Genomic DNA, 21713 nt, shown 5'->3' with positions numbered 1-21713 from the left:
TTCAGAAAGAGGGAGCAGCGTAAAAGCAGTCTATAGGCCTACATAATTCAGTAGCCTAGTAGTGAAATGAGGTAAAGTTCAAACACAGCTCTTGCGTAAATGCACCACACTTAATTTGTATTAAAGTAGCCTACATTGATTTAATGTATTTAAATTACATTTATAAAGTAGGTTTACAACAACTACAACGAAGTGTCAACAAATTTAAATTAAATAGCCTATCCCAACAAACAACAGTACAGAGCAACAGCTGTTGTTGCCTCCGCGGCCTGTGGGGGGCAGCTGTTGTTGCCTCCGCGGCCTGTGGGGGGCAGCTGTTGTTGCCTCCGCGGCCTGTGGGGGGCAGCTGTTGTTGCCTCCGCGGCCTGTGGGGGGCAGCACTGAGCCTACTGCCTCCATATTTCCCGCGGAGAAGAAGAGGAGACCAATACATCCACAGACCAACCGCAGCTAGTTAGCTGACAACATAAACACTGGTGCATCTTTGGGGAGCTTGGGCGATTTTACCGGTTTATCTTTTGTTTTCCGAGTCTGTGTTTGTTGCACAGTAACAAGAAGATGCGGTAGCTGAGCTAAGTGCGTAGTGCTCGGCCATGTTTGTGTGGATGTCGGGTTTCCTAAGGCCTTGAAGTTTCCCTGCTCACGGACGGTAAGACATTGATTTGCCCCACAGGAGCAGCTAGCTCGCTAGAAGCTAACACTATCAATCGCAAAGGTTTTCAATGCGTGATAAACATAAATATGACGTTATTTCGTTGAATATCCACGCTATTAACATCTTTCGTCGCGTTCAGGGTGTTTTTATGCACATACTTTGATGTTACTACACGTTTTTGTCGGGCGTTAGATGGTGGGATGGAGGACGCTCCGTTTCCCGTTGTATCAACACAATTTGACCCAGAAAATGTAAAAACCTTGATGTGTCTTTGTTTCACGCTAAATATCGGAACTAGGTCGCAAACATGTATGGGTCTGTACCTGCTAGGAGCTTCTGTAATGATCGGGACATAGATTGACCTCTGTGCAGCATTTGAACTAAATAAAATGGTATTTTTCAGTGTCGCTGGCCTTCTGCTCCCGGTGTTTTGTAGTTACTGAGATGCCCAGTGGTGGGCGGTACTCTCAGTGCAAACTACGGAAAGTTAGGACTTTATTATCATATAAAATGGGCCTGAAGAAACATATTCTGCATGGCTAAGTAAGTAGTCGTGGAGCTGCTGACATGATCCTATACTGGTTTGTTATGTTGTTTGTATCATTAAAACTTGGACATTAAACAGTTTGTTTTGTCTGTGGAGTGAGGAAACTTGCTGTCAGCAGTTCAAGTGCCAAATCAGTATTGAATGCGTTTAGGATTGTAGCTCTGCAAAACCCATGGTCCTTTATTATCATGAACATGGGCTCTGACGTTTAACTTGAATTAATATGATGGACATTACTGTGCAGCTTTTAGCTCCTTAGATATTTAGATGTCAGGTAATATTAATATGATTATGTGTCTGATCGCCTCAAAGGTCATTTTGCAGCCAGACAACAACTGTCAGAATAACTAGAGCACCACAAGTATATGAATCTGCTGCTGAACTCTTCTTCTTACACCGTTTTCAATGTTTGGGGCGTTTTTTTGCAGTGAAGAGCAGAAATGTGAAAGTTGTAACTGTTTCCTTTAGCCGATTGGATAACAAACATCCTCACAGTTAAAAGATAAGCTGGGTAATAATGCAATAAAAAGCTGTGACAAAGGCAAAATAACATCTGTGGAAGCTGCATGATTGATGCTAATACAGTAATTATATATGTTCATAATTATCTTGTAATTATCTTGTCAGTCAGGCTCCTCTGGTACTATAGTTAATGGCTCCGATGTGACTCAAGAGGCTCGAGACTTTTATAGCATCATGTTTTGCTGTAGTCAAGAGCTTTCGCTGGCTCTCATCCTTGATGAAGCTCTTTTACACTGAGAGGGGAGAAGCAGCAAGTAGCAGTGTGGTTTATGGAAAATGTGTTCATGAATGCTTTATTATCTGCCATCTCTCCACTCAGCCCATGATTCAGCTGGAGAAACCAGTGCTGGCTGGCACCATGCCGGTGGTATGGCCGACCATCCTTGACCTGGGCAGGGATGAGTGCAAGAGAATTCTCCGTAAACTGGGTAAGAATCTTTTTTGATTGTCAGAAAGTTGTCTTGAATGTAAAACGTTGGACATAAACACATCGGATGCACTGGTCTTTCATGTGTTTCGTATGCATAATTGATGACTCGATTGTATCTGTGTCTCCCAGAGCTGGAGGCTTACGCCGGGGTTATCAGCGCCTTGCGAGCTCAAGGAGATCTGACAAAGGATAAGAAGGATCTCCTGGGAGAACTCACTAAGATCCTCGGGTATTTGTTTACCACAAATTCTAAAACTTGATGGTGGATAGTAAAAATTTTTCTTTAATGTTTTGTCTTCTAACTCTACTTTGTCCACCCATCTCTCCCCATCCAATCAGTATCTCAACTGAGCGCCATCGTGCAGAAGTTCGCAGGGCTGTCAACGATGAGCGCCTCACCACCATTGCATATCAGTGAGTAAATTCGTGACGTTTGAGTTTCAGTTATCATGTACTGTCACTCCAAGTGTCACCATCCATTTCAGTTCATGACCAAATGAAACGCTCCAAAAATGTCATTTTCACCATCCCAGAAACCAGGTTTATTTATTTTTGGGGGGTAACCTCCCCTTTATTAATTAAGGATAGTGGAGGCAGACAGGAAGGTCAGTGTGGTGGGGCAACAATTTTTTATTGATCTTTGCAAGTCACTGTTTATATCACTGTGTGGCTGCAAGTGCTTTTTACCTTTACAGAGTCTGTTTTACTGTTTTAAACAGTAGACAAGTAAATGGAAGGTAGAAGGGGAACGGATGATATGAATCCTGAAAATAAGTAGAGGTATTTGTAAGGTGATTGTAATAGTTTGTCCTTCCCTGTCAGACCAAGTAGGCCAGGTCTGCTCGCTACCGCCTGTTTTCTCACCATTCGACTCTGGGAGTTGTAACTTTAAAAGCAGCGACTGAAGAACTCACCTGTTTTTCAGCATGTCCGGTCCAAACAGCTCGTCTGAATGGTCGATTGAAGGACGCCGACTTGTCCCCTTGATGCCGAGGCTGGTCCCTCAGACAGCGTTCACCGTCACTGCTAATGCTGTGGCCAGTGCCACGGCCAATCAGAACGCCTCCCTGCTGCTGCCGGCTGAAACCGGAAACAAAGAAGGTAGACCACACTCGCACTCGCTCCACTTAAAGGGTGTTCACAAAACAGATCCCACATCAAATGACACGTTTAATTTCCTCCTTGCAGTGGTTGTGTGTTACTCCTACACGAGCACCACCTGCACCTCCACCAGCGCCACGGCGACCAGCGGCACTATAGGGGCCACGGTAAAATCACCACGACCACCCAGCCCCTCATCCAACGTGGTGGTGCTGCCCAGCGGGAGCACGGTCTATGTGAAAAGTGAGTGATGACATCAAATACGGAAGGATAGTAACGTTTCAGGAAATACTAAGACTCTCCTCAGACTATTATATAGATATATATATATATGTTATACATTAGATGTATTATTGCACGTTTTTTTTTAAAATACAGTAGAGCTATAGAATAGTTTTTTTTTTATCAGAAGAGACTATAGCAGCTTGTAGGAGAAATAAATAAGCTGCTCTTCCATTTGCCTCACTAATTACTGAGTTATTACCACTAACTCACATCTCACACAGAATAATGTTGCACTACACAGAAATGTTAAGCACACATGGGAAACACCACTCTAATGTGTGAATGAGTTGATCAGTCAGTAGGTGGTGCCACTACACACACGCGCACACACACACACACACACACACACACACACACACACACACACACACACACACACACACACAGCACAGCCGTGCATTCATCTTTGATGAAATCCTGGTAATATCTTTCAATAAAGTGAACCACACCACAGTTGTTGACACATTTAATGTTTTATTATTTCACTTTAACATCCAAAATTTGAAAGATGTGTTTATTGGAGAGGATAGTAAAAGTATCTTTTGTAATATTCATATGACATACTAACTGAGGAGGTTATGTTTCATTCTGTGATCTCAACTTTAGTGACATTGAAATATTGATTGGATTTTTTACAAGAATGTTTTGGAATGATCAGTACTCAAAGATTGTTGCTGTGCTCAGATGTTTGTAAGATCTACTGATCAGCCAGAGGGGGGCGCTGTGAGACGTGTTTACTCTTCGAGAGACATAAGAATGGCACGTCTTCAACTCTGATAATTTGATGGAAACTCAGGAAGCTCAGGCACATGACTAAGGATTTGCTCAGGCTGTGATTTGAATTTCCATAACATGAAGTCACTCGGGATCTTTTGGATCAGATCTGATGATCGAGGAGCATCTGCTGCCAGTTTGTTGCTCTACACTAAACAGTGTCACTGTCACGCTAATGTAGGAGAGGAATGAGACTTGTGTGTGAACATTATTAACTAAAGATTTAATGAGAATCATCACAGCAGAACTGGTCTTAGAGTTGCATTTGTTGGATTTCTAGATTTTAAAGGCAACATTCAGTGATTTTACTCTATCAACTTTACCAATTGCTTATGCTCCTGGTTTGATTTTCATATGTGCCAATGTATCACGTGCCAATGATTCATTGATTAAAGGACAATTCCAGGCGAATTCAACTCGGGGGTGTATTTTCATATCATTTTAGGTCTAAAAGAAGGAATCTGAAGATTTTCAGTTTAATCGCTCCTGTTTTGCGGTAGTTGCATCTGTCCCCGCGTCCCCACGGCAGCAATGAATGGGAGTGGATGTAAGTTCCGCTGTTTAGGCTGTTTCCAGCCCTCAAAGCCGCAATTTTTTCCCACAGACAGCGTCAGATGGCTACTCAAACATGCACCGAGAAGTTTATTTACTTCAAGCAAGCCGACATGTTTGTAAAAGTCGATCTAATTCAAAGTCTCCCGGAGTCTCGCACGAGCCCGAAGTTGCAGTGCTGGTGTATTCAGGCGCAGTAGGAGCTACCGTTTGTGTCATAAACACAGGAATATCAACTCTTTACTTGCTTGAAGTGTACATTTTTTTCCACAGACAGCGTCAGGTGGCTACTCAAACATGCGCCGAGAAGTTTTTTTTACTTGAAGTAAGTCAAGAGTTGATATTCCTGTGTTTATGACACAAACGGGAGCTTTCCCACTGCACCTGAACACACCGCGCACGGCAACTGGGTCTCGCGCGAGACTCCGGGAGACTTTGAATTAGATCTAGTTTTACAAACATGTCGGCTTGCTTGAAGTAAATAAACTTCTCGGTGCATGTTTGAGTAGCCATCTGACGCTGTCTGTGGAAAAAAATTGCGGCTTTGAGGGCTGGAAACAGCCTAAACAGCGGAACTTACATCCACTCCCATTCATTGCTGCCGTGGGCGTGGCGATGCGGGGACAGACGCAACTACCGCAAAACAGGAGCGATTAAACTGAAAATCCTCAGATTCCTTCTTTTAGACCTAAAATGATATGAAAATACAGCCCCGAGTTGAATTCGCCTGGAATTGTCCTTTAATTCATATCAGCAGAAAATTGATCAGTAGATTGGTACATTTTCAGCTTTACTGTAGCTTCACTGTTTTTTTTTTATATAATCACTGTGTTTTGGACTGTTTTAGATTTTTTCACGTCCCAATTTTAATAGACCTCCAAGTTATCAACAGAGAAAAAATGATCATTAGTTTGCTCTCCTGGATGGAACTAGAGACATCCTGAGTGTCTACCCTCTTTTCTTCTCAGGTGTAAGTTGTTCTGACGAAGATGAGAAGCCTCGCAAGCGAAGGCGGACCAACTCGTCCAGCTCGTCGCCAGTGATGCTGAAGGAGGTTACCAAGGTGTCGCCGCCGGTGTCCAAAAACATCACGGTGCCGGTGAGCGGCAGCCCCAAGATGAGCAACATAATGCAAAGCATCGCCAACTCCCTGCCGCCCCACCTGTCGCCGGTCAAGATCACCTTCACCAAGCCCACCATCCAGACCACCAACACCACCACTCAGAAGGTGAGCGACACCTCTTCACACACTCTGAGGTTTCTTGAACACACGTCTACAGGAACTTAAAGACCCCCTAAACCAAAAATGCCCCTTTTTAAATTATTAACATGTCAATTTAGTGTGTGGGCTCTGCTACAAGGCATTTCAGAAGCAAAATTGCTAATCCACGCCACAACTGAGCATTTTAGACTTGAAAATGCAGTTTCAAAACCAGAGTCTGAAAACACTGCATTCAAGTTTTCAAATTGGGGTCAGTTTTCATGCGTCACGAAACTAGCAACCAATCCCGTTGATTTTGTTTGCGTCTCATTTGTTGTTCACTGTGATGTGATCTACTTACATAGCTAGATGTTCAAACATGTTATCATTAGTTGCGGTGGCCCAGAGGTTTAGTCGCCACCTTGGATGGGGTAGACCAGGGTTTGGACCTCAGTGCCAACCTTCACCTTCAACTTCACTCCTCCCTTTTCCCCTGCTCCGTTAATGCGCACCGCCGTTACTTAGCAACATGGTGGCGGTGGGCGGGTGCGAGTCAGTACACATTTGCATACTCATGAATATTCATATAATCTGGATTTTTCAATGAGGGAGAAATAGTAGACCTGTTTTTAGCCTATTTGGGAGCTTTCTTAAACAACTTTATTGTGGGAAAGCAATTTTTATCAAAAATATTTTAAAATGCCTCTCTAGGGGGACTTTAACTGAGAGTCTTATATCTGACCAGGTGATCATCGTGACCACGTCTCCGAGCTCCAACTTTGTGCCCAACATCCTGTCCAAGTCTCACTCCCACAACAACGCAGCCATGTCCAAGCTCTGCTCCACCTCCATGCTGACCACGCCCACCCAGAAGCAGACGGTGGTGTTTCCCGCCAGCTCCAGCCCCGCCACCAACCCCAACACCGTCGCCGTCACCACAGTGGTCTCCTCTACACCTTCAGTTGTCATGTCAACAGTCGCACCAAGTACGTTCCACCTCTGTAGATAACCGCCACAGTGACGGTCTTTTACTCTTTTACAGCCCATTAGTGCAGCAGACGGACTGTGTCAGTTTGAGCAGTAGGGTTGTCACAAGAATCGATACTTCGGCACCAAGTCGAGGCAGTGACACAAGAAATACGTTGGTACCTGCTTTTTTCCACTACTGCTGCTAGCTCTTTAAATTCTGTGCAGTTTGAGAAGCTGTTGAATCACAGTGAAGCTTAAATACAAGAAAGTTTCATGTGAAACAGTTTTAAATTAAGTAGGCCTAGTGAATTTAGAAGCACGTGGGTTCTGTTTTTTTAGTCGTGGTATCGAATAAGTATGGAGAATCATAGAAATTCACTGGTACTGGTTTCGACTACTGAAATTCTGGTATGGTGACCTATTGAGCAGTAAACAAAAGGACGTCTTGAACCAGAACCAGCAGCTTCTCCTACCGTCTCACATGGTCTGTACATCTCACCACATCTGTTCCAGGTGCTGCTTCGGCTGCAGTGAAGGTGGCTTCAGCCAGACTTCCTTCACCCAAGACGCTGGTGGGGTCGCCCACTCAAATCCTGGCCCAGTTCCCCAAACAGCAGTCGCCCAAACAGCTGCAGCAGAGCTCACCATTAGGGGCCTCCGGGGTCGGTCAGGCCCAGGCCTCCACCACCTCACCTGGAAACAAGCCCACCATCCAGATCAAACAGGAGTCTGGTGAGGATTCGCACTTGGTGTTTGGTTCTTCCTCCATCTCTTCCTCTGTTTTTTTAATCCTCCGTCTTCTCCGTAGGAGTGAAGATCATCACTCAGCAGGTTCAGCCCAGCAAAATCCTGCCCAAGCCTTCGTCCGTGGCTCTGTCCAGCAGCAGCTCCTCTCCCATCATGGTCGTCAGTAGCAACGGAGCCATCATGACCACCAAACTGGTCACTCAGCCCACAGGTGGGTGATCAGAAAATCTGCGGCACTTTACACTAGGGATGTCACGATTACTTGTTTTCACAATTAATCGTGGTATTAAACGCCACAATTTAAATGTTAGCGTGTCATTTTTAATAAAAAACAAAAACAAAACAAAAAACGATTAAAATGAACGCAAACATTTGGTATAGATAACAATTCATGACCTGAATATTTCAAACATTTCCCCTGGGGATTAAGAATTGGTCATATATTAATAGATACTTGAAATATTTTGTGTAAACAATGAGTAATGTAATTAAATTTTGACTATATTTGATTTTACACATTCATAGTGTTGTGAAATTAATTAATACATAATAATCGTGATAATCATTAACACCGTGATTATTTCTCTGACAATAATCGTACCAAGAAAATTTATAATCGTGACATCCCTACTTGACACACTGTAAAATCAAATCCACTGCTGTCGCTGTGCAATGATCTGATTTGATCCTTTACCGTTTCCTTCACAATGACATTACAGTGAGTTCTTTTAAGGTACTTTTTAGATTTTTGTGTCCATTTTATGCTATTTAATACTTATTAAACACACTTGGGATGCAAATGTTGCCAGCAGTTACTGTTATTACAAGTTTTCAGATTTTATTCATGAAAAATGTACTTTATGATTAGAAAATACAATACTATACCTCCTTGATAAAGAATAAACTACATATTGTTTCAAATGTCTTAGTTGTTATCAGTGAGATGTTTTCCCTCTAAACCTCTCAATAGTTTCACCTTGGTAACTTGCTTCAGAAGTGAAACTTTTGGAGGTTTTGACCACTAGATTGAGAAGCACCTGACTTAAGTACCCAATATATAAAAAATACACCATAACAACAAACATACAACATAATAGAAAGGTACAGAAAATAGAAAATACACCAGTGTCAACACAGAACGGGTATAGTGTGCAATTTTTACTGATTCACAATACCTTGGCCTAACTATTAAATCGTAACACTACACTTGTGTGTGCAGCTACTCAGACCACCTACACAAGACCCACTGTCAGTCCCAACATCGGTGCCAGAATAACGGCGTCTAGCGGCGGCACCACCTACGTGAAGACGACCAGCGGCAGCATCATCACTGTTGTGCCCAAGTCGCTGGCCACTCTGGGCGGGAAAATCATCAGCAGCAACATCGTGTCTGGTGAGTCACCTACGCTCCTGTAGCATCCGGACTAAAGGAGCGGTGGTCTGTTTTACTGCCTGACGAATTGTTGCCGTCCCTCCTCCACAGGCACGACCACAAAGATCACGACCATCCCCATGACGTCCAAACCAAACGTCATCGTGGTGCAGAAAACAACAGGAAAGGGAGCGACTATCCAGGGGCTGCCGGGCAAGAACGTGGTCACCACGCTTTTAAATGCCGGGGTCAGTCAGTTACCAAAATCTGATATTTGATTCTCTGATCATGAGTAGAAACATAAGACTGGAGCCTTTTTGCACTGTTAAAAAAACCTTTTTATTACAATATTTTTTAGAGAAGATGTAGCCGCAACCTTTTTGATTAGTTGGTATGGCTTTACATTCATTGGATGTTACACTGAAAAATGCCGTCATGGAAACTTTGGGTGGGCATTTTTATCAGTTTGAGAAAATAATTAGATGAATTTATAGTGATGTCATAAGCTTTTATCTAGAGACAAATGGGATGTGTCACAGACAGTTGCTGCTGTCTGTCTGTTGCTTCATTTCTCTGTGTGGATGTTGGACATTGTCTACAACCACTTGGTGACGCAAAGTTAGAAACTTAAACCCTACACGTACCCTGGCTGGCTTGTTCTCATAAACACTTTGTAATATTGAAATTCCTCAATTCGCTGTTTTAATGTTTTTAATACTTAATATGCTGTGTTTATGTTATAAAGGAATAGGTCTGCAAATCAAACCGCTGTTTTCACTCAATGACCATGTCTGTGTGTTGTATTTAACTCTGTCAGTGTATCGCTGTGCCTCAGGGTGAGAAGAGCCTACAGGCTGTTCAGGGAACCAAACCAGCGATTATTACTGCTTCCAGGCCCATTACCAAGATGATCGTCACTCAGCCCAAAGGCATGGGCTCTGGATCCCAGGCCACCGCCACCAAGATCATACCCACCAAGATTGTGTACGGCCAGCAGGGCAAGACACAGGTAAAGACCTGCTCCCCAATAACTGATCAATCCTTTCTCTGATGTTACTTGTATTTGTTCCATTATATTTTACCGTTATTCCAACAATCTGCAGCTCTGACATGATCCACATTTAAAGAAATTGTGCTGACCAATAAATCGTATTTTGACGAACATGTGCAATAAACACATCACAAAAATACAGTAGACTGAAATGTGATGAATTGGGAAATAGAGTTGTATTTACATACAGTATTCAGTCACACAACTTTTTAACTTTTCATGTTTTGGTGTTTAAGATCATCAACTTTTTACTGGAGCTAGCAAAAACTACTAAACAAACAAACAAACCAAAAAAACAAGTTTGGTGTGAACAGTTCCTATCATATCATTTGGGATTTTTTGATAGGCAGTGCTAGCAATTTTCATATATATTTAGCAACATTTATTTATTTCCTTTTTCAAAAAGCACCTAGCAACAAATCTAGAGACTTCTTGGACAGTCCTAAGGAATTTTTCATAGCAGAGTCACCTGTGCTGACCTGTACAGTTATAATGAGATGGGGCTTTCCCTCAGGTATCCCTTCTTTATACCGACCACAGGGCAGCTGACAGACATGAATAAGCCTTTAACTCTGTCTCTCTCTTTCTCTGAAAAATCATTTTATACACAGTATCTGAACACAGCACAGTCTTTCCCTTTCACTTATGTTTGTATCTGGGGAATAATCAGTGTCCAACATTAGAAAGTGAAAACATTTAAATGACAACAGCTTTATTGTGAGTTAAAAGGTCACACGGTCCAGACATAGTTATTTTGACCTGGCCTTGTTTCAAGTAGCACAGTTGTGTTTGTCATACGAGACTTTTTGCCAACTTGATATGTCAGTGTTGTGGTTCCAGCCTGTTGCTCTGCTTCCTCTATGATCAATTAATACAGGTTTAATATCGTGTGGCAGAAACTGACAGGACAGACAGGAGTCAGTCTGTCTGCTTCCATATAGATTCAGTTCTCTCCCTGAATGAGGGAAGTAAAGGGAGGAAGAGTGTGTTTAAGGTCACCGTAGGTATTTTAAGCCTATAGAAACAGGGGATTTTTCTCTTTTGTTTACAACCTTGTATCTAATTAGAAGCTCTCTTCTCTGGAAAGTATCTCAAGCAGGCGTCACCAGGTTAATGACTGAATGCACAACTCAGAAGACAGAACTGCTACTTCTGAAGAACACTAAAATGAACAATTTGTTCTCATTTTCAGAGAAATTCCTCTTTTTTTTTCACTGACTTCACAGCCCACACGCAAGTCGCAACGCAGTGTTTTGACACATCTTGGTTTTGGTCACTTTATGTCAGACAACGTGTCATATGAATGTCTACTTGGTGTTTGTCACTAGTCACATGACATAGGCCTGTGGTTAACCAGGAGCCGATGATCATATTTACAACTCAGCCCGCATGGTTTTAGTAAAAATTTTCGACATGCAACCACACTGGTCAGTGTTGCGATGTGTAGATGTCTTGTGATAAATAAACAAATATTGAAATGTTCTTACCACACACACACACACACACACACATATATATATATATATATATATACACATACATATACATATATCCACTGAGGCAGCGTCTTCATTTCAATCCTTACTCTTGAAATGCACACATCAAAGTAAGGTGAAGATGGTGTTTTAGCTGGATGTGTTCATTCCCTCTATTAAAAAAGAGGAGAAGTTTGAATTGAATCATGCAATTTTAATTCAAAATATAATAATGAGACAGAGAAAAACAGATGAAAAGTAAATGTAAGAAAGTAGAAAAATATACAGTATATCCTGATTAATTATATGGCACTGTTGCCGAATAATGCCATATGTTTCAGCTATAATGCTTCAGATCAAGAATGGGCTTTTCACTGGAAAGTCATCACATAGGAAATCTTCTCCAAAAATCTTGTGCAACTGGTCTGACTGATGTTTCTGTCTGTTCTTTCTTTGTGTTATGTGATCTCTTTGGCGTGTTGGACCTGTATAATGAAAGCAGACACCACTGTGCGTGTGATTTTGGTTCCTGGGGATTTTAAAGTCTGTTTTTGAAAAGGGTTGGTTCTGTAAAAAAAAAAAAAAAGACTAAACCAAATGAATTGACAATATTTCTTTTTCTCTTTAACTTGAAAACATACAAAGGTATCTGAATATATTCCCAGAGGGTAAATCCCATTGCTCTTGTTTCCAGATGGTTTTTTGCCGCCTCATAGACTTGAAGTAGTGAGGGAGGACGAGAAGCAGCAGCATCATTTGTTCCCTTTGTGAAGGTCACAATGTCATGTTTTTGCTGCCTCCTTCATGTCATTGTTTCAGTATCAGTCTCACCTGAGTTGAATCTGAATTCAGTTTTAGTAATTGAAGAGGAAACTGATACCAGACAGAGATTTGTCTTTTACATTGTAAACACGTATAGTAAAATCTGTAGTTAACACCCACAGCTATGATTGACAGTTTCAGTGAAACCACAGTGTTGATCAGTCAGGGCTGTGACATGGTGTTTTTGGGCACAATTTAGACACAGAAGTCATCAAACACTTTCCAGTGACAAAACTGTCCCCAAAACATTGTTCCCATTTTCCGTTTTTGACATGCAGCGTTTTGACTTGTTTACACGTATGACCTACTTACTCGATGTGCAAAATTGAGTCACGCTACTAAGCAGATGAAAATATGACTCAGTTGTCTTATTTATGAACAAGAAACCATGTGAAGACGACTGGGTTCTCAATTAATGTCACTATGCAGCGTCATGTAAACTGAATTTATTGGCAAGCTCATTGGTTTCCTCAGGTACGTCTGTAGTTGTCAGGGTGTACGGTGTACACAGAGAGATTTTGGAGCAGTTCAGCTGAATTTGGAAAAAACTTTAAAAAAAAATATTGATAGATTAAAAAGAATAGATGAACTGTAGGCTATTACTGATTTAATACCTATTTCAAGTGTAGGTCGCCGTTGCTGGATTACACTGGTACTGGACCAGTAGCCCTTATGTTGAGGCGTCTGGTGGTGGACCATCACAGCTAAGAATCTATTGAATGCATTAATGCACAATGACCCTGGTGTTGCAAGGCTACAGTGGACCAGTACTCAGATGTTAATGATGCTTTACTGTGGGAATGTAAGATTTGGATGTTGTCTTGGGGGGTGGGAGGTGCAGTTCACGCTTTGTAGATGAACTGCAAACTGTCTGGGTTCAATGTAGAGATGAGATGAAAGATAGTCTGTGGTCTGTTCATTCAACTTGCTGTTCTGCTGCTTCACAGGAAACTGTCCGTTTCTCCTCCCTCCAGGTTCTCATCAAACCTAAGCCGGTTTTCCAGACGATGGTGAGCGAGCAGACCAGGCAGCTGGTCACTGAGACGCTGCAGCAGGTGAGCCGCTCCGTGGACATGGGTCAGGCTCAGCCCTCGGGCTCGGACGGGTCCACGAAGGACGAGGTGGCCAGCTTCACGGAGACCAGCAGCTTGGCCGGCGAGGGCTCCCACGGCAGCGCTCAAGGTATATACGGCTCTTCTCCTTATCCAGGTGCACCGACCTAATGTGAAAACATCCCTTTGAAGTTCCACACGATTGTTAATCCATCCCACTCGGTTTCCATCGTTCCTCAGAGCCGCAGCCTGTAGTGCATGTGGTGTCCTCCAGGGAGCAGGATTGGACTGAGCAGGAAGTGGCGGTGGAGTCCAGCCCCACTATTATCTACCAGGAGGTGTCGGGAGGGGAATCCCAGTCGGCCACTTCAACCATCAAAGCCCTGCTGGAGCTGCAGCAGACAACAGGTGAGCTTTTATGTCATTGAAGCGGCTGCAGACAAAGGGGGCGGAGGGCGGGACAGGGAATTATCACCTGTACATATAGTGACTACAGCAGCGTGGCAAGGTCAAGCTAAATATTTCTGGTATCAGATCTGTCTAAAAGACTAATAAGACGTTCATATTTTCCTACCACAGCTTTTAATTTCCAGCTCTTTTACTTTGGTAGTTTCATCGAAAAGGGTTTAAACTTTTACTGAACACCTGCCATCAAAGAAATATGAAAGCCCTCTGCCAACCCACAGTAACCATGATGTTCGCCTGAGGCTCTGCTCTCACAGAACAAACCTGTGGAACGAGTTGTTGAGTGGAATTTTTTTTTTTTTTGATGGATTCACCCATAATAAAATCCCAGATGAGCTGATTGTGATTCAGTGCATGAAACCTATGTCGTACCTCAGCCGCAGAGAGATATTTTATTAGTGCCAGATGTTCCTAATTTAGTCTTCTCGTGTATCGTGTAGAGTGTGATTCACATATGTTAGTGAGAAGCTTCCCCTGTCGTCTGATCTGAAACTTCCTCCCTGTGTACGTGCTGTCATGCTAGATTCAGGGTAATGTACATAATTTCCAGGAGAACATCAATAGAGTTGTGTCAAGTTTAAGTTCTATTTTCCACTTTAATGTTCTCGAGCGGGAAGTTTTCAGGTCTGTGTGCAGCCTGATCTCAGTAACGTCAAGACTTTTTGTCTTTATATTTGGCAGAATACACATCATGGTGATAAAAGGTCACCGTGCACTCACAAAACACATGTTTGGCCATAACCAAAGAATTCATATGTCAATAATGATAAAATACTCTTCTACCTTTTTTAGAGCTGTACAGTTTTTTTGTTGTTGTTTTTTTTAAACCCATTGTATTGCAATTATATGGTCAGATACTGCAATATTAGATTTAAGTCTGAATGATCATTTTGCTTCAGTTCAACTTGGAAAAATAGATGATGTGATGTTTGTTGGGTCTTGCACCAAACATACGTGTCCCTTTTACATATTGAGTACATGATTTGTTGTTTCTCTAGCAATGCAACATATAATACCATTGCACAACAATGTTGTGGCATATTTAACGTTTAACAAAAAGTCCTCTCTTACATCCTTTCATGTTTTGTCACGTGTGTTTTATGAGGGAAAACAAAGTTTCAAACACAAATTCACACAAAAGAACAGGAGGAAGAATGCACTCCCAATGAACCCTCCCTCCCCCCTGCTGAGTGCACTGTGTGTGATGGTGAAGGTTGCACTGGAAAATAAAAAACAAGAGATGTAAATTGGACTTAAATGTGAAACATGCACTGTGGAGTTTATTAGTTTATCTTGTTGTTCTCATCAACACTCAGTGTCCATGTGTATCCTTGAAACCAAGGTTTCTTTAAGTTTCTGTCCATGTTTGCTCTCCAGCTCTCTTCTGCTGCACTTCCTCGTAGCATTTCTTTGCACTTTGCAAACCAGCTGCAGGTGGACCAGCGGTGGGATAGCCATTAACAACTGAACTGGTACATGATGCTGAGTTTGAGTCTTGTCTCTCCCTCTAGTGAAGGAGAAGGGCGAGTCCAAACCGAGGCAGCACACTATCGACCTGAGCCAGCTGGCCGTGCCCATCCAGCTGGCTCAGGAGAAGAAGCCCAACCCCGAGTCCCCCAGACCCTCCACCTCCGAGGCTGAACCCAGCACCGAGTACATCGCTGCAGGTACGCCTCCGCTTGTCCACCGTGCTGCATGACGTGCTGCATGAGACATGACACTGCAGCTTTTTGTACTTCCTTCATTTGGGTGCCAGCTCTCAATTTCAGTGGAAGTAACTTGAATTCACACTAAAACCGCAAATTGGGCATGATGAAACACACTTCCCTTTTTGATCTTTCGACGGAAGAAATTGTGTGGTAGAGTGTGTGTGTGTGTGTGTGTGTCTGTGTTTGTGTGTTTGTTCAGCTTTCCCTTTATTTGATATGATAGTATGACGGCATGCCTGTGGTTCCCCCTGCCAGGTAAAGTCAGCAGAGTGGGCGTGTCCTCGGAGGGCGATGATGTGGTCATGTCCTCGAGTCAGCAGCTGGGGAAGCCCTACAAGCCGGCGGCCGTCTCGTCTGCAGCTGCAGCTTCACACGTCAGCCACACAGTGAGGACACATTAGTCTAATACTCCTGTACACAAAAAAGTACAGTGACCAACCTGCTCTTTGAGTGACAGCACTGGGACAGACACATTAGCCGATACAGTAGAGAGCTGCACACAGTCCAAACAGAGTCTACACTGTCACATACACTGACTCTATAATTTCACTCTGACACCCCTGTTGTTATCTATTAATCCTCTCCAAACATCGGTCTTGATATCTTGAACTTCGACTCTTGCTAAAAGCATTTGGTGATAGGAACTGTTTCTTCAGCTGAAAGTAGGATAGTTTCAATGAAACCTCGTCACAGCAATGTTGCTGTTGTTTTTTATGAGGGCACAGTGAGAGGAAGGTTTATTCCAGGTGGGGGAGTTCGATTGAAATGACCAAGGGGGAAAAAAAGTAACATTACCGTTGCTTATTTATTACTATATAATAATAATATAATGCAAGTATGTGAACCTGTCCAGTTATTTTTTTTTACCATACCATCAGAGGCATCTTGTCTGATCACCATGACCATATGTAACATAAACATATCTCAGGCCATGTGCTCATGTAATTGGGTATCCGAAAAATCACAGATCTTTTAATGCGTTTTTACCTTTTCATCCCCACGAAAACTCCGTTTTGGTTTACTGAAAACTCCGGCCTTAAAGGACACTTTGGAAAACTCCAGTTTCATGTTTGCGTGTTTACAGGGGAAAACAGAGTTTTAGGTTCCCTAACGTCAACGCATGCGACAGAAAATGCGTTGATGCCACATGTTTACCTTTTATTACTGTGAGATCTTGCATATAGATACTATAGAGACTGTGTATTTATCCGGGTTCATGTAAATGAAGGTCTTTAGGAAAATGATCTGGTGTGTGTGATGTTCCTATTGGGAACGGAGGAGAAAAATATACCCACGTACCCAGCTACGTGTGTACATGGCGTCAGCAGCACCTGAAATTCTTCAGAACTGCTTTTAATCTCTGGTGATGCTTCACTTATTCTCCATTACAAACATGTTATGGAGATTCTTTTGTCCTTAACGTCTTCTGTCGGTTCAAGATGATGATGTAAATTGACTTTGAGTATCATGAAAAGAGCTGAATAAATAAAATGTGTGTATATATGTATATATATATATATATACTATATATATTGTGTATATATATATATATATACTATATATATTGTATATATATCAGGGGTCTGTCTTTGGGGCTCTGGGTTAAGGTCTGGGGCTTGGGCTATATATATATATATATACATACCGGTGTGTATATATATATATATATATAGATGTAATTAGTACTAGATCTAAGTGATGTTGCATGAGTAGCAGCCAATTACTGTTTTATAGTTAGACGAAAGAAACGTGTTCTTTAACTTTTTCGTGATAAACAATTGACTCATTGGACAAACTGGTGTCATGAGTCATGAATATTTGTTATGTGTTTCATCTTAATGAAACACTGGACCCCTTTAGTTCAGTGTGGATGAGTCAGTGTGGCCGTCCTATTGATGACAGCCCTCACTGGGCCTCTCTGTTTCAGGCCTCCGACAGCCACGGTAAAACCGACCCGGCGCCAGAGGTCGGCGAGTTGGAGGGCGACACCTTGGACCCTCAGACGGGCTTGTTCTACCGCTCCACCCAACCAGCTGCAGACACCGTGAAGCCAACCTCCCACTCCGCAGGCGCACACCCGCCACCTCTGAGCCAGGCAGAGGCGGACCAGACCCGCCACAGCTCCACCTCCAGCTCCACCTCCACCCCAGCACCGTCAGCACCGCTACCGCCGCCGCCGCCGCCACAGCTGCAGAGTAAACCTCAGATCAGCCAGCCCTCCTCCTCCTCCTCCTCCTCCTCCTCCGCCGCCGTCGCCGCCTTCCCCTCCACTCCACCTCTGACTAAGAAACTCCCCAAGCTACAGGGGCAGATTCAGCCCAAGCCCCAGACCTTAACCCAGAGCCCCAAAGACAGGCCCCTGACCGCACCAGCTCAGGCCGGGGCAAAGCTCACGGCCGCGGCGGGCACACCGGCCAAACATCTGGTGACGCCGCAGCTCCCAAAGCTCCAGCAAGCACCCACGTCCCACCACCGGCCCCTGCACACGCCCATGTCCCACCCTCCTCCATTGCAGGCGCACCACCCTGTCAGCACTGAAAAGACCACAACCAACCAGGTGAGCGGCTCCACACCGACACTGGACATAAACAACGTTTGATGATAAATAGAAAAAACTAGAACATGGAATTATATCAGAATTGACTTCCTGAAATGTTATCATTACCATTATTATTAATATTATTATTATTATTAGTAGTAGTAGTTTATTTTTTGGTTTGTGTGTGTGTTTGGTTTTGTCCATGTTGTCTTATTGTTTGGTTATGTTGCTCCTCTTGTTTCTACTGTCCTGTGTCATATGTGTTTGTTAATCACCGAACTTGCACAATAAAAAGTTAAAAGAAAGAAAAGAAAATCTAAATAAATAAATAAAAACAGAAAAGACCAATTTAAATTCTCTAAATTTCTGAAATCTTCACCTCAATAGCCAATCATCACACAGAGCGCCACCGTCACCAAGATCACCTTCGGCAGCTCCCACCATTCGTCGCCGGTCTTCAGCAGCGGCGAGGCCACCGCCAAGCTGATCCCCGAGTCCAGCTCGGGGCCGTCGGGGGAGAAGCCCTCGGTGTCGGACATCCTGAAGATCTCCATGATGGAGGCGGAGATCGATCCGAGCACGGAGCCCATGGTGGTGGATTCCTCCAGCGACTGCGGCCCCCTGGGTAAAGCCCTGGAGGTCCAGGCCGTGTCGGGCACGCTGGACTCGGGCCAGTTCATCAGCAGCTCCGGAGCCCCCATGCACCACTCGCACGCCAAGTCCCAGCAGTTCGGCTGCATGCAGGGCCTCACCGCGCAGAGGAGCAAGGAAGACCTGGAGGTTATTGAGGTAAGATGTTTATTACAGAGGTATTAAGCTTATAAATCACAGAGGTCCAGGTGCAGAGCGATATGGAGATTCGTCAGTACGACTTTTGACCTCTTTGTTTAAACAACATAAAATGTATAAATCATTACTGTGAACCTTGGATGCTATGGTATCTTACAGAGACTGCACTGATAACAGAAAAGGCAGAAGACTGATCCTTTCGTGTGTTTGATTTTCATATCATACAACTTGCAACAACAAAGCTGAAAAAGTCTGGTTCCAGTGGTCGATCAATTCCCGCGTTAAAACATCCAACATTATAGCAGAAATTAAACATGTTTACAATCTTAAACAAAAACAGTTTTGGTGTCTACAGCTACATTTCTCCTTTATAACGACTGTATGTAGGTGAAGTTTTATGTAACTCACCTCTGTTAAATTATTAAGGAAGTTCTGCATAACTGTGAGTGTGGCCTCTTTGAGTGACAGGTGGGTTAGCGAGCGTAAGTCTCGGCTCCACACATGCCCCTCCTCTTTGGCCAATTTTTGATTAGCCTGGAAGAAAGGGGCGGAGTCAGGTACTAGCAAAGCCAAGCCAGAAACCTGCGGGTGACGTCACAGAGGCTACATCCATCTTTATTTACAGTCTGTGGTCAGGAGCTCCAGTTCATCCGACTTAAATTGGACTTTGACTATGTAAACATGTTGGGTCGACTGAAATCGCACTAAATCAAAATTCTCAAAGTCGGACTAACTCAGCCAAATAATGCAGTTTGGAGTTGAGTTACTCCTGCGAGGAAACACAGTTCATGCTCAAGGAGGAATAAGATTTTAAAATACATTGCTGGAAGGAAAAACAGAATTGTAACTTGTTCCTGAAATAGGTCAGAAAGAGGTCTATTACTAACAAGCTGAACGACGGCACATGGCTTCCTATCTCAGTGGAGACAGACAGGCCGCGCCAAAAAATAAATCAGTTCCCCTCCTGTGCTTGTAAACCAGGACATGGACAGTCGTCCAAGCGCATGGCCTGGTCAAGCTGCAACTGTAGCTCAACTTAACTGCGCACGTAGAGGTAATGTGTCATCACTGTCCCGATAAAGTGCTCGCTGAGTGGACATGAGTATTAATGGAGGTGAAGTGACAGAGACCCTGGTATGACTAACCACCTGCAGGTGATCCCTCAGTACTCCATCCTGCCCGACTCCAGCCAGTCCAACGTGGTGGTGGAGCCCAGCGGCTTCCTGGAGATCACCAACTACACCAGCCAGCAGCTGGAGGAGGACAGCCCCATGGAGCAGGAGGTGGACAGCAGCAACGACGAGGCGGCGGCGGCCAGCCCCCCCGACCAGCCGTAGTCGCCCCGCCCACACCACAGACACTGAGTGACGGGAGCAGAACAAGCAGACAGTGATTTGTTGGAGGCCTCAGGCCCCACGGACAAAGACTTACTGGTTGCTTTTTTTAATCCCAGGAGCAAGAATGTTTTCAGTTTTGTAAAATATTAGTTACTTGATAATAAACCTAGTGTTTTTTTCTTCCCCACAACTAATGCACATGTGGTTTTTATTGCCAGCGAGGAGAGCTGGATGTAAAATATGGGGGTGAGGTGAAAGGATTAGTTTTAGTCCATTCCCAGACAGTTGGACAGCAGCCTCTCCAAACATCTTTAATTGTTCCAGTCTGTTTACATTGCGACTTGCAGGACTTTGCGAGACATTTACACATTTATGAAATTAGATAATTTGGATGTTTTGGTGCTGTGCCTTGTGCAGCTCTGCTTCATTTCACAAACACACGGTTTTTACAGGACCTGCAATCATGTTGAAGGTCGTCCAGAGTATTTCAAGAACACGTTTCCCAGTCACACGTTTTTGTTTGTTTTTTGTACAAAGTGACTCTCCTGTTGGTAATGAACATCTTCTGATGACTTGAAGAATTTATCATCAGATGGACTGTTTTTTTTGTTTTGCTCTTGAGCGACTTCATAACAGTGAAAACTCAGATGCTTGTGGGATTTACGTTTTCAGCGGAGAGAGAGAGAGAGAACAGAGCTCGAGCAGAGGGAGCTGCTGCTGCGTGGAACGTAAAGCAGAACCACAAGAGTCCTGTTGAAAGATCGACGGAGTCCAACATATGTGTTACTGCTCATTCTAAGTGTAATGTAAAAAAAAAAAAGAAACACAATGAATTAAGAAACTTGCCATTTTTGTAAGATATATTCTGGAGTTGAAGAAGTTGCTGTGAGTTGCATTAACTTTTGCATAGTGTGTTTTAAACTATGCATTTCTTTTATACCTTTTCAAACTAGACGACTAGTTGAGAGAAATCATTTAATCTGCACAATAAATCTGAGGCTGAGTAGAACATGTCCGTTCATGTAGTTTCATTGGTTTAGAAATTCTATTGCGGTGTACTTTTTGTACTCGGATTCACCTGAAACTGTCAGGATGTTATTGTAGTTTGTTTTGTTTTTGTTACAAGGGCACACATGAACATTTAATTGTTGCACACCCATAAAGCTCCGAGACTCACAAGAGAGTGGCTTTTTGATTCAGATTCAGATGACTTTATTTATCCCAGAGGAGAGTTCAGTTCTACTGCCCAGAACATGTACAGGTCAAAATACATGAGTCAGACAATAAGTAGAGTAAAAAAATTAATAAATATAATCCAT

General features: G+C 43.2%; 1 protein-coding gene across 5 annotated transcripts; it reads left to right on the top strand.

Moving 5' to 3' along the window:
* Positions 1–420: 420 nt before the first annotated feature.
* emsy (EMSY transcriptional repressor, BRCA2 interacting) lies at positions 421–21437 on the top strand. Of its 5 annotated transcripts, none has more exons than XM_085798275.1 (20): positions 421–649; positions 2044–2152; positions 2284–2383; positions 2494–2568; positions 3080–3255; positions 3343–3498; positions 5835–6094; positions 6813–7053; positions 7550–7768; positions 7845–7994; positions 9003–9176; positions 9267–9403; positions 9991–10164; positions 13478–13685; positions 13796–13963; positions 15532–15687; positions 15985–16115; positions 17657–18286; positions 18656–19057; positions 20224–21437. In XM_085798275.1, exons 2-20 carry the CDS (start codon positions 2047–2049, stop codon positions 20392–20394), a joined length of 3834 nt encoding a protein of 1277 aa, XP_085654401.1. In that variant the 5' UTR covers positions 421–649; positions 2044–2046; the 3' UTR covers positions 20395–21437. The 5 variants fall into 5 exon arrangements, with proteins under 5 accessions (XP_085654401.1, XP_085654400.1, XP_085654397.1 ...); XM_085798274.1 differs by having other exon boundaries at positions 20212–21437; XM_085798271.1 differs by having other exon boundaries at positions 9973–10164; positions 20212–21437.
* Positions 21438–21713: the final 276 nt, after the last annotated feature.

This window comes from Trachurus japonicus, chromosome 14 (genome assembly GCF_045865225.1).
Source record: "Trachurus japonicus isolate A0001 chromosome 14, Traja_1.0".
In the NCBI taxonomy this organism is placed as follows: domain Eukaryota; kingdom Metazoa; phylum Chordata; class Actinopteri; order Carangiformes; family Carangidae; genus Trachurus; species Trachurus japonicus.
The sequence above is the reverse complement of the archived record's forward strand: the minus strand, read 5'-3'. Positions and strand labels throughout refer to the sequence as shown.

Coding starts and splice junctions, on each gene's coding strand:
- emsy (XM_085798271.1), top strand. CDS start 2,047: ATGATTCAGCTGGAGAAACCAGTGCTGGCTGGCACCATGCCGGTGGTA. Junction 2,569..3,079: donor CTCACCACCATTGCATATCA/GTGAGTAAATTC, acceptor CCTGTTTTTCAG/CATGTCCGGTCCAAACAGCT. Junction 3,499..5,834: donor GAGCACGGTCTATGTGAAAA/GTGAGTGATGAC, acceptor TTTTCTTCTCAG/GTGTAAGTTGTTCTGACGAA.